The sequence below is a fragment of the Panthera leo genome, chromosome F3 (genome assembly GCF_018350215.1).
Source record: "Panthera leo isolate Ple1 chromosome F3, P.leo_Ple1_pat1.1, whole genome shotgun sequence".
NCBI lineage: Eukaryota > Metazoa > Chordata > Mammalia > Carnivora > Felidae > Panthera > Panthera leo.
In genome coordinates this window covers 48,179,966-48,193,848 of record NC_056696.1, presented here as the reverse complement: position 1 = coordinate 48,193,848, position 13,883 = coordinate 48,179,966, and the positions used below count along the sequence as shown (strand labels likewise).

Sequence of the window (13,883 nt, the reverse complement as noted above, 5' to 3'; positions counted from 1 at the left end):
AAAATAGTGAGACACAGACAAGCATGAAAGAAAGTGTTTATTTAACAAAAAGTCTCTTTACCTGGCAAAACTGTTGTGTACTTGTCGAATCACATCTGAATTGCTCAGTGCCAAACCTTTCATCTAAAATAATTTTTAAAGTAGCCTATTAAAAAAAGAATTATCACAAACTATCAAAAATGGAGCATTTTAGGAATAATATGATTATACTATACTCACAGCTGCATCAAAACTTTGTGAAAATTCTTTAAACTCTGACAATGTCTCTCCTAAATGGACATCTTGATGGGTACAGTTCAGTAACACACTGACTATAGCTTGGGTAGCACAAGCATTGTTAATAACCTATAAAATATAAAAGCAAAATATTATAAATTTATGGTTTAAAAAGCAGCTTTTAAATGATGACAATGCCCTCCAAAATATGAATAAAGCTAATAGTTTTCAAAATTTATTTCATATAGTCTTAACATAAGCATAATAAATATGTCTAATTCGGGCACCTGGGTGGCTCAGTCAGTTGAGCATCCAACTTTGGCTCAGATCATGATCTCACAGTTTTTGAGTTAGAGCCCCACGTCAGACTCTGTGCTGACAGCTCAAGAGCCTGGAGCCTGCTTCGGATTCTGTGTCTCCCTCTCTCTCTGCTCCTCCCCTGCCTGTGCTTGCTCTCTCTCTCTCTTTCTCTCTTTCAAAAATAAATAAACATTTTTTAAAAAAAAATTTAAATAAACATGTTTAATTCCATTCTAATATATTTTTTAGGAATTTACTGCAATTCTGCAGTTGAGAATTCTAGGAAACCAAATAAACTCAGAACATCAAGAAACCAATCCAGTTAGGGTAGCAAGGCCAATCTTTCCTGATCTAAACTCAGCTGATGAAACCAACAGAACTTGTCTTCCCTCCTATTTACGTCTTCCTACATTCATTTCTACCTATCCAAATTTAACCCATATTTCAGTACCCAGCACAAGCTCCAACTTACCTATGTGGCTTTTAGAGAAATTATCCAACAACTGCTATTTCTACCCTTCTTTGATTTCCTAAAAAGGATATACATTGTCCACGCATTTTTTCATCTCAGTCATATATAGTCTTTACAGTGCTGTCATTTAGCTGTTAACTATTTAAAAAAATGAGTGGACCTTACATTCTAATCAGAGTGAAAAAACATTCAGATAGCTCCTTACTATGTGCCAGGTACTTTTTAGGCACTTCATATGTATTAATTCTTTTAATTCTCTCAACAACCTATGCAGAAGGAGTAATATTCTCATTTTACATTTGTGGAAGCTAAGGTACAAAGAAATTAAGTAACTTGCCCAAAGGGTACAGAGCTAAGCAAGAGGCAGAGTCTGGTTCTAGAATTTGTACACTTAGCCACCATGTTAGGCTGGCTCTGTACATATATGTGGTCTCTCTAACCAGATTATAACCCACTATGGACAAGGGCTTCTTCCATATTCCCTATAGCTCCTACAGTGTTGAGATTATAGAGCTGGAAAGAACCTTAGACGATTACTGTGAATACCACAGCAACATTAACTATAAAGTTGAACTAAATTTGGTAAATTATTTTTAAAAATACAACTTAGTCCTATTTCTATACCTTATTACTATGTTATCATTAAATACTATTTCTTTTTTTTAATGTTTATTTTGAGACAGAGTGCGTGCATGCTCAAGCAAGCACAAATGGGATGGGGAGGCAGAGAGGGAGAGAGAGAGAATCCAAGTAAGCCCCACACTCTTTGCGGAGCCTGATTTGGGGCTCAATCTCATGACAGTGAGATCATGACCTAAGCCAAAATCAATAGTTGGACGCTTAACTGACTGAGCCACCCAGGTGCCCCTATGATTAAATGCTATTTTGGAATTAGTGTCTTTCCAAAAGGCTAATTCACTTATGATTTTACAATTTAATAAACTATTTACATCCTGCTTGATTTCAGAAGAAAAACTTTCAATTATCTTCTCTTTTAAATTCTTATACTCTTCTACTTTTCATGTTGCCAGAGGCTTTTGAGGTCTTGTGAAATCCACCAATTCTTCAATTTTTTCCTCCTGTATGTTTGAAAAACTCCTTAGTAAGACTGCTTTCTCCACTAGGGAACATTCTCTTACATCCAATTCTCAAACAAATATAATGATACAACCATGCTTCTGTTATTCCTCTCTAATAATATCTTGTACTCAACTATCCCATAATTGACAAATAAGAAAAAAAGTAACAGGAAATCTAAAATCCAATTAATATTGCTGATTTATTTCAATATGTATTTTGTTCTGAATCACAGTTCTTTCATAAATTTGGATAAAAAATTTTAATGATTAAAAGAAATTTCATAAAGGTGGTTAACTAAAAACTTTGTTAAGACTCAGTGCCCCCTTATCTTGGACCAAAATTATGTGGGGTGAAATTATCTGGGAGTGGGTTGGTAGAAGTGAAGTCAGAAGAAGTTAAAATTTATACTCATTCACACATTCTTTCAAATTCACACATTAAAGGTATACTACGTACCCAGTGCTAGATGCTGAGGCTCTAACAGACAGGCTCAACTACTACTATGACCGAAGGACTTGAAATCTGTAATCCATCACTTTAGAAACATTTTCTAAAGAATCAGAAACAAAACTCCTTCCAAACTCACCAAATTATATACATTAAATGTGTGGTTTTTTGTATAATCAATCAAATCTCAAGGTTTTTTTTTTAAAGGTAAAAAAACCCAGTGGTTAATGATATTTCTGCTTCGATGTTAATAATGATTCACACTGTCCACGATTTATTACAACTCATTCCGTGCGTATATGAAGAATAGTAATCGTGGTGTGGAGAAGTATAAAAATACCTTTCAGGGTTTAAAAATGAGGTTAGCGCCACCAAGTGGTTATATTACATATAGTACAGAATTGCCAAAATTTTGGAAAGAAAAAAAAAAAACTTAAAAAAGATGCCAGTCACTCAAATATTTACTAAATATCTATAGTATCCCAGACATTGTGGTAAGTGTGGCATGCACAGTGAACAAGACAGTTTAGAGAGGTTTTTTGCCTCATGAAACTCCCATAAAAATTACCTTATATACATCTATTTGGGAGAACTTTAACTTTAGTTCATGTCACAAAAAATTCATTGCAGCATAAATTATTTAGTCCCCAACTTCTTAAATCTTTAATTTTTAAATCTTTATCCTGGGTATTCTAATATATGCTCTGGCTTGTAACACGTTTTCAAACAGAGTAGTAGAGTTTGACAGTAAAAGGAGGCTAGAGTTAGAGGTCACAAGCAGGGCTCCCCTGGAACCTGAAGAATTTGGTTTGAATTCCTTTGAGAGAACATATATTCTTTAGTTTGTCCAGGCTCTTCCACGCCCTTTTGTTACACATGACCCGAGTCACACATGCACGCTGCCACCCTGACATTGCAGCCATGTGACCTGCAGCCCCTGGACCAGAGAATAACTTCTTTTCAGAGTTGCTACAAAAACATATAGTGGATGCTCAGAGAAATGCTCTTGAAATAGCGCATTATAAATTACCATCAAGCTTCACTGACGTATAGCTATAAAATAAATTAATACATTTTCAATATTTATTTATAGTCAAGGAAAAATAAGGTTGAGAATAAAACCGTGACTTCCTAAAGAGAAGACGACTCTAGAAAAAAGACAAAACAAAGAAAGGATACAATAAATGTCCTGCCTGTGGAGAATTTAGGGAAAAAAAAAAACAAAACCCATACATGAAAAAGAGATGAGTAGAAAACCAAAATGATGAAGGAAGAAATAATCTTTAACTGAAGTATCAGAGGTTTCTCTATGAATGTAAAATTTTAATAGAGCTTTGAAAGCTTGACAGGACCTAGGGAACAGAGAAGGAAATTCATTCAGGGAAACAAGAAGGGTGTGAGCAAAGAAACAAAGTGACATGGTGCCTTCAAGAGAGGAGCACGCTGGTTCGTATTAGTATGGCTGTAGTCGCCACAGGAGGATATTTGCTACCTAGAAAATCACTGACCTTGTGCAATTAGTAGTTTGCCCTAGGAATAAGAGATTTTTCATGCTGAAATAACATAAATCAAAATAGATTTTTTATTATGAAAGATTCAGCTTGACGATTTACAGCAAGGACTCAAGACGGCTGAAAACAGAAACAAGATCAGCTGGACTTCCACCCTACTACAGATAGGAAATAAAAGGTGATAGATTAATAGAGTACATAAAACCTCTATTACACAAATATGCTAGTCAGAATTCTGGGAGTCAGGAAAATAACTAAAAATAAGATTAAAAAGAACAGGGGAATACTAAGAACAACCATATGAAACACTTTCATAAAATTAAGTTAAAATGGAGAAATTTCAAAAGAAAAAAAAATCTTACCAGAACTAAATCAAGAAGAAATAAGTAGCCTGAATAGCCTTTTAACTATTAAATTGAACCAGTAGTTAAAACATATACTCACAAAGAAAATATCAGGCCCAGATGGCTGTACAGGCCAATTCTATCAAAATATAAAGAAACAGCCCATCTAAATTTTATACAAATTCTTTGAAAAATAAAAAAAGAGGTAATTCCAACTCGTGTCATGAAGCCAGCAAATCCCTAATACTAAAATTAATCAAAGCCTTTATGAAAAAAGAAAATAACAAATGCAAAAATGCTAAACAAATACTACTGAATTAAATCTGACAGTGCATAACAAGAGAATACATCATGACCAACTGGGTTTACCCCAGATATGGAAGGATGATTTAATATTTTAAAAAGTCATTAACATAACTGACTGCATTTAACCTACAGAAAGAAAATAAACATGATTATTTCAATAAGTACAGAAAAAGCATTTGAAAAAATTTAATAAAGACAACTTACTAAATTAATAACAGAACATCCTTACCTGAAAAAGAACATTTAAAAAATAAAAATAAAAACTAGAGTAAACATCATCCAGCACAAGAAAATGGTGAATGTATTCCCTTTAAAATCATGATGATTTTACTGAAGGTCTTAGCCATGCAGTAAGAAAAGAAAAATAAATTAGAGGCATAAGGATTTGAAAGGGAAAAACAAAACTGTTATTATTTGATATAATAATTTAAGATAGAACCCACTCAAAAAAAAAAAAAAACCAACAAATTATTAGAGATAATAGGAGAGTTTAGCAAGATAGCTAAATATAGTATTAAAACATAAAAGTGAATTGCCTTTTCATTTCACCAACACTGAACACCTAGAAAATGTAACTGAAGAGAAGACAATTTATAATTGTAACAGAAATATCAATGAATTAGGATAAATCTAACAAATGAATTAGATGTAAAAGGCCTCTACAGAGAAAATAATGTAACATGTTAAAGATAATAAAGATCTAAATAGATAACATACTATGTTCATGACTTAATATGAAGATATACATTCTCCCCAAATTGTTATATTCAATGCTATTCCAGTCAAAATTTCAACAGAATGTTTCATACAACTTGATAAGATGCCTCTGAAATTTATATGAAGAGCACAGAGCCAAAAATAGAAGGATATTTCTGAAAAAGAGCAAGGAGAGGAGACATGACCTATTAGATACCAGACCTTATGAAGAAGTGAAAAAAATTTAGACCGTGATATTGGCAGAGACAGACAAAGTGATCAATGGAACAGAGTACAGTCCAGAAAACACACACATACGTATGGAACTGATACACAACAGATGTGGAATGTCAGACAAATAGGGGAGACAACAGATGTTTCATAAACTGAGGATAGAAAAAAAATGATGATCCATATGGAAAAATATAAAATTGAATTCCTACTTCACATGATACACCAAAACCCAACTCCTGATGAATTATGGACATAGATGTCAAAAATTAAAATTTAAATACACAGGTCAATATCTTCTACAACCTCAGATAGATAACAATTTCTTAAACAAGGTACAAAAAGCACTGGCTCTAAAATATAAAATTCTATTCACCAAAAGACGCCCAGAAAAAATAAAACAATAAGACGCTAACTTAAAGAAGTAATATCAAGAATACATAAACAACTCACACAAATCAAAAAGAAAAGCACAACTAACCCCATAAAAAATAAAAATAACTTCAACATAAATTTCACAAAAGAAACAGTTAAGGCCACTAAGGATATGAAAACGCTTTCAACATGATTAAGTGACCAGGGAGATGTAAACCAAGACCACAATGAAGTACCATTTTAGAACAACATGGCTGGCAAAAATTAAAAAGGCCTGACAACACCACACATTGGAGTATGTGGCTACATAGTAATTCAGAGATTGCTGGTGGAAGTATAATTGCAGCTTTGATGTATTTATGTAGTCAACTCTACTTGTATATACAAGAGAAATTTGCACATTTACAACAGGAGACATGTACAAAAATGTTTATAGCCACGCAATTGACAATAACTCAAATGTAAAACTCAAATGCCCATCTAGGAAGAGAAAGCAAATAAACCCAGCATTTTCATGTAATTGATATCAAACATTATGCAAAATTAAGGAACTACTACTATGATTAACAACTTAAAGGAGAAACTTAATGATAGAATATTAAGTCAAAAGAGTAAGTCCCCCAAAATTACACAGAAGATGTGAGAAATGAAATGAAATCAATCACTTATGTCAAAGGGTTATAAAATGGAGCCAGGAGGCCATTAAGGAAATGGGCCTTAGGTATCCTCACGGGATAAAACCAGGAATTTTGAACTGGGCCAAAAGGCATAAATTCCAAGGACTCTGCCCAAACACCTGCAACTTGCTACAGTTAAAATTTGCTTAGTGATAGTCTTAGCAACCAATTATATTCAGCCAAGATTAGTTTTCTGTGAGCCAACACCAATCAAAATTCTTTGCAAACAACACAACAAGCATTAGTTTTGTTTTTTAAAACCCTTGGCTTTCATTCCTTAGGGGAACACGATTTGGGTTGCTACCCAAATCTACACTCCCTGAATTGCAATTGAGACCCCAAATAAATGTTTTTATTTCAGCACTGCTTTTCTCAGTTGAGAAGTATGATACTTTTTATCTATTAAAAATGTTATATACACAGACCCTTTTTAGTATTACAATACATAAAAGGGAAAGCAAAGAAATAATATACCAAACTCAACATGAGGATTACGATGGATGAAGGGAGGGAGGATGAGAGTTTTGCTGAACAATCAGTGAGAGAGAAGGAAATAACTAGATGAAGTTTGTTTGGGTAGTGAGTTCTTCAGTGCTTACTATATTACTTACAATAACCAAACAAAAGACAGGAGTCATGAGTGTGTGTCATCAACCAAGGAATGTCATAATCCCCTTCCATGTACCTACTACGTCTGCTGCCTTCATCTCCACATCCAACCCATTACCCATTAAGGGTGCTACTTTATCCACTAAGTATTATTCAGATCTGTTCACATCCATCTCTACCACCAGTCTTTTATCTACTCTTGCATATACTTCTGCAAAAGCCTCCTGATTACTAGTCTTATATTCTATACTACCACCTTCTCCTCAAATGCATTCTCCACACTATGGCTACAGGGATCTCTTCTAAATAATAATCCGACTGTGTCACCCTTCTTTAAACACTTTAATAACCTTCTTTTACTCTTAGGATACAGACAGAAGTCTCAATCATGGCTTAAAATACCCTACATGATCTGAATTTTGTCAACATATGTGGCAGAAGGCTGATAGTTATTCTCTAATAACCACCTTCTCCTTCTTCCATATTCACAAAGTAACCCAATTTTTATCGGGGTTCATGGCCACCTAGAATGAAGACAACTTTCCCACTCTCTTTTGCTGCTAAGAACAGCAATGTGGCTAAGTTCTGGCCAGAGAAGTAAGCATGTGACATAGACAAATTCTAGAAAATGTTCATTAAAGGAGAAATGTGCTGTCCCCTTCTTGCTGTCTGGAATGTAGAATTGAGGTAGAATGGCGAAGTCTCCAATAATCATCTTGAGCCACAAAGTAATCTTTGGAATAGAATCCACACACAAAGGAACAACAACAAAAGAGCCTGTAATCTTGACAGTTATTGGAAGTGAAAAACGTCTATTTCTTATAAGTCATTGTATCTCTACACCTAACTATACCCAATTCTGATTAACATATGCCCTGCTCAGCTCCATATCATATGCCATCCCCCTTCTTGCTATCTATACTCCAGTTATACTGACCTTCTTCTAGTACATTTTACTAGTATTACTTCCTTTTGCTATAAAGCTGTTATTAATCTGGGATGATCCTCAACCTCTTTCCCCCAGTTAATACCTACTTGAACTTTAGACTTCAGCTGAATTGTCACTTACACAGAGCTTTCTCAGATCTCCTTGAAAAGGTCAAGTCCCATTGTTATATATAATAAAAAATTTAATCTTGCCCAAAGAGAGGCCTTGCCTTTGCCCGTGGCTCCTGGGAGGTATACTTAGCTCTTGAGAAGCCAGGCCCCATAAGAACATCTTTGTTTACCTGAGGGATTTGGTCCACAAAGGCAGTCTAACACTGTGACTTAGGGTGGAATCTGGGGTCAACAATATCAGCTCAGCCTCCAGGGTGCCGGGAGACTGAGGTCAGCCACGTGGGTGGTCAACCGGGTCTGCGTGACTAAGGCCAAATAAAAACTCTGGATACCAAGAATTGGTTGAGATTCCCTGGATGACAATACTCTGCACATATTGTCACATATCGTTGCCAGGAAAGTTAGTGCCATCTGTAACTACTGGGAGAAGACAACTGGAAGCTCTTAGCAAGGGACTTTCCCAGACTCTGCGCCATGTATCTCTTCCCGTGGCTAAATTTAATCTGTATTTTTCACTGTCATAAACCATAACAGTTTTCAATAAGGTCTATGAGTTTTTCTAGCAAATTACAGAAACTGAGGGTGGTCTTGGGGACCCCCTAACTAAACATGCAATTGCCAGAAGTGAGGATGGTTTGGGGACCCTGAACTCCATAGCCAGTGTTGGGAGTGAGCATAGTCTCACAGATTGTTCTCAAATTTTGCAATATAATATGGCCCTCATTTCACTCCAGGAAGCACTTATCACCACCATAATTGTGCATTTCATTGATTAAGACCGATCTCTTCCACAAAACTCTAAGCACGTTGCAGGCAGGGATTATGACTGCATATCATTCTCCAAGCACCTAGCACAGTAAGCAATCATCCTTTCCTGAAAGACTGAACAGACTGGAGTCAGACAAACCCAGTACCACTAAGGGACAATCTTAGCAAGTAAATCAGTGAATTGGTAACAAGACAATGATGCTTTGCAGAGAAGTATTACCAAAATGTCATTCCTGGCATTCCTTAAACACAATTATAATTACTAGTAATTACAATTACTACTTTATTTCTTCAGTGAACCACGTACGTGCACACCTGTAATTACAGCATATGAATGATCAGTTTAAGACGGCCAGGATTAGTATTACCTTTCTAAATTGATGCAATTCCATTCATAAATACCAAAAATATGTATATAGTTAATATGTATGACCGTATCATAAATAAATATAATTTTAATTATACTTTTAAAATTTCTGAAAATAGGAGACTCCTGGATAAAATCATTATTAGCTCTTGAAGCCTAGAATTAAGGATTATATTATTTATGTGATATAAAGTTTCTGGCATAGACTCATAGGAGGCATACACTAAAAAGACCAGAAGATATTATTGGGGAATTACAATTAAAAGATATTACTGGGGAATTACTGATAGGTCAGTTCAATAAGAACTGTTGACATAATATAGAACAAAAACCACCCAGGATTATTAGAAAATCACTAATCCTACACATTAATAAACATGGCAAGTATAATACAAATAAACCATTAAATTATAGTTAAAACAGAAATACAGAACTAGAAAAATATCAAGGAACTTCAGAAATTATAAATTGAAACTTTAGTAACATTTATTTTCTTTATAGAGCACTTTCTTTCACCTTAAAAATACCTAGACCTCTATAAATCAGACATCATTAATGTCTTACTGTTAGTGAATACCACTGTTAATTGTAATATTCTTAGAGATGAAGAACTCAGTCTACATTTATTGGATATCTACTATGTACCAGGAACGGTACATAAAAATAAAATCCCAGACTCTTAGGTTCACAATTTAGTGTGGAAGAAATATAGCATGGAAGAAATTAAACACACACACACACACACACACACACACACACACACACACACACAAATTTGGAAGAATATAAATGATTTTCAGTGGCTATCTCTGAAGCAGGGATTATAAAAGGGACTTTTATTTTCTACATTATATATTTATAATGCTTCAATTTTATAAAATGAGTGCATATTTTTATATACCTTAAAAAATAAAAACTGTCTTTAAAAGGAGAAAAAAACACCTGAAGGACTTTTAAAATTGTCTGTCCCCTACTTTTTCTCTACTATCTAGATCTTGAAAATCAAACTGTGGTTTTAAAATTATAATAATTGCCACACACAAATATTAGTACATTAGTAGTACAGAAGTACACAAATATTACGATATACAAATTATTTGTGTTAGGGGAAGAGTTAAAAACTCAAAATATTGATCACTAAGAGATTAAATAAATTATAGGACATTTATACCAAGAATACTTTTAAAGAGTCAGTGTTGTGATGTGGTTGAGAGCAGACACTTCAGATATATAGTGCCCAGGTTTGCACATCAGCTCTGCCAATGACTAGCTGCTTAACTTGGGCAAGTTTCATAATCTCTCTGGGACTCGGTTTCCACATTCGTGAAATAATAAGGAATCTGTAAAAACCACAGTGTTATTGAGGATCAACTACTACAAACAAATTAATAATAAAAAAAAAATAATACATATTGGGGCACCTGGATGGCTCAGTTGGTTAAAGCATCAACCCTTGATTTCAGCTCAGATCATGATCCCATGATTCCTGGGCTCAAGCCCATGTCAGCGCAGAGCCCTTTTGAGATTCTCTTATTCCTGTCTCTGCACCTCCCTCAGCTTGCACACATGCTCTTTCTCTCTCTTTCTCTCTCTCTTTCTCTCTACCTCTGTGTCAAAACAAACAAATAAACACTTAAGGGAAAAAAAAAAAAAAAAAACCTCATGTGACCTCAGGAAAATAAGTTAATTTCTCCAGGCTTCAATTTCTTCATCTGAATTTCTTCATCTGTGACATGAGGATAACAACCTCACAGAGTTGTTGCAAGGATTAAATAAACAATATATCTAAAGCACAATATCTGCTACCCAGTAAGAATGATAAATGTTGGCTACTGTTGGCATAGTTATCATTATAGTTCTTATTAAGAAGAGACACGCCTTGTCTTGTTGACCATTATATATACCTAGTACCTAATACCTAGCACAAAGTGCTCAATAACGACTTGTTGATTAAATGAATGAGTCAAACCATTAAAAGTAGTTGGTAGAAATGGGTGTAGGATTACAAAGATATTCAATTTTATCACTATGTATTTCTGTAGTTTAAGTTCTATCATTAAAAAAAACAACACAATAATGTTTTCTTAACCTGTAAAGTAAAAGCATGACAGTGTTAATTTCTCTAAAAACACTCAATTTTAAAAAGTTGGGGAGAAATGGAAAGAAGTAGTAAAATAAAAAGGGAAAACAAGTTACTAAGTGGAACAGCAAAGCCTTGAGCTAAAGTGCAGTAATGAGAATTAGCACTTTTATTTTTCGACCTTTCTAAAGGTTAAACAGATTATCCTAAGCAATTTTTTGAGTCTCAGAAATAAGTGCAATTTTCAAACAAGTGCAATTATATTTAGCTTAGTTTTAAATATCAAACCTCTCTTACTTACTCTCTCAGTTTTCCAAACAATGGACCAGATAGATATACGGCGGCACCTAATACTAAACACTTCACTGTATGTCCTGGAACAGCCCTTGTCAAGTGTGGTCCATGGAACCCTGGGAATTCCTAAGACCCTTCTCAAGATGTTCATGAGCTCAAAATCATTTCTATAATAATTCAAAGACAGTCCTTGCCTATTTCCCTGCTTTCATATTTGCACTGATAGTCAAATAGCAACCAATGGTAGATAACACTGCTGGTATTTTAGCACCAATCTAGGCAGTGGCATTAAACTGTTTCACTGACACAGATACACAGTTTAAAAAAAAAAAAAAAAAAGCCAATTTTACTGAAGACTGTCTTTAATGAAGCAGTAAAAGTTATTTTTATTAAATTCTGACCTTGGAGTACAAGTCTTTAACAGTCTATCAAATTAAATACGTAGCACAAATTAAAGCACCTTCTGCTGCAAACCAAAACATGCTAATCATTTCAAGGAAGGGCAGTGGTACGATTGTTTTGAGTTGTGAGTTAAGTTGGCTGCTTTTTTCTTGGAACATCATTTTCACTTGAGAGCACAAATGGCAGACAAATACGGTTTTTCAGACAGGGCATGTGGCAGATATTTTTCTCAGAATTGTGTAAAATGAGTCTGTTACTTCAAGAAAAAAACCTGACAGTATTTATTGTCTTGATAAAATTTAAACTTTCAAGTGAAAACTAGAATTTGGTATGACTTAGATCCTCCATTGTGAGTTTAAAAGTTTCCTGATACTTAACAACTTTTCTAATTCTACAGATGGTAATATTAATACATGTGACTTGTTGATAAGGTATGTAAACAAATGTGGCAACATTCAGAAGATCTGTAGAAGTCGGTGAATATTTGAAATGACCAATGCACAACGTTGCTGAATGCTGAATGAGTATAAGATCCATTTGCAGAGAAAGATAAACCAAAAAAAATTTAATATAACAAAGAACAAAGTTCACTGATACTGTTTCAGATTTCACATTTAAAAAAGAAACATTTTTAGAGTTTTGATATAATATCAAAGAATAGAATTCCCTGAAAAAGATTATTAAAATACTCCTCCCTTTCCAACTACATATGTGTGAGACTGAATTTTCTTCATATACTTCAACCAAAAACAGAACAAAACAAAAACACTGCAAGTAGGAGTATAAAGAAGTAGATAGGAGAATCTAGCTATGTACTATTAAGACAGACATTAGATTTGCAAAAACCATATTTACAATTTGCAAAATATTTACAATTTGCAAAAACAACATAAAATGCAAATGTAAAACTTCTTGCTAATTTTGTTTTGGTAAATGTGATTATATTTCATTAAAAAATGTGTTATTTATGTTATCATGTAATGCATTTGTCATTTTTAAATCAATTAATAAGTAACTCTCAAATGCCTTAGTCTTAATGTCTAATATAATAAATATTGATAAATATAATCCATATAAACAGAGAAGCTCTTGGAGACCTCAATAATTTTTAAGAATGTAAAGAGATCCTAAGGCAAAAAAGTTTGAGGACTACTATACCAAAGACACAAAAGTGAAATACAGTTCTTTTTATCAAAAGGATTGCTCTCAAGACTTCAGAGTATCCGAGGACCATACCTGCTTGGCAAAAAATATTGTGTCAAGTCTGGAGTCCTGAACTACAGAGCCTGCTGGTTCTTCTCCTGGCTGCCACTTGAAAAGAAAAATTAACCCATGAACTGGCCTACAAAAGAAAGTACAAATTAGTGACACCAAACCTTTCTTGTTTTTTAACACACAGTCAATACATCACATTTCAGTCAGTTACTTACCAAATATATTGCAAATGAAGTAAGTTTGAGAAATTTTTTAAAGGTTTCTATTGTTATTCATTGTCATTAAAATGTTGCCTAAGACAAGGCTAATAAACCTTAAAATTACATCAGGTAAAACAGAATTATAATGAAAGGTTTATTCTCAAATCTGGATTTTCACTTCTACCTTGTATCACCTCTCTTAAAAACTGAAAATAAGAACATAGCAAAACTAAA

General features: G+C 33.9%; 1 protein-coding gene across 4 annotated transcripts in view; it reads right to left on the bottom strand.

Moving 5' to 3' along the window:
- The window catches only part of UCHL5 (ubiquitin C-terminal hydrolase L5), a 40,172-nt gene that overhangs the window by 15,981 nt on the left and 10,308 nt on the right, over positions 1-13,883 (bottom strand). For all 4 annotated transcript variants that reach the window (XM_042926410.1, XM_042926411.1, XM_042926412.1 and 1 more), the window contains exons 3-5: positions 13,471-13,576; positions 220-345; positions 62-123 (exon numbers count right to left, since the gene is read on the bottom strand). In XM_042926410.1, the coding sequence (XP_042782344.1) occupies positions 62-123; positions 220-345; positions 13,471-13,576 (294 nt within the window). The remainder of the gene's footprint in view (positions 1-61; positions 124-219; positions 346-13,470; positions 13,577-13,883) is intronic.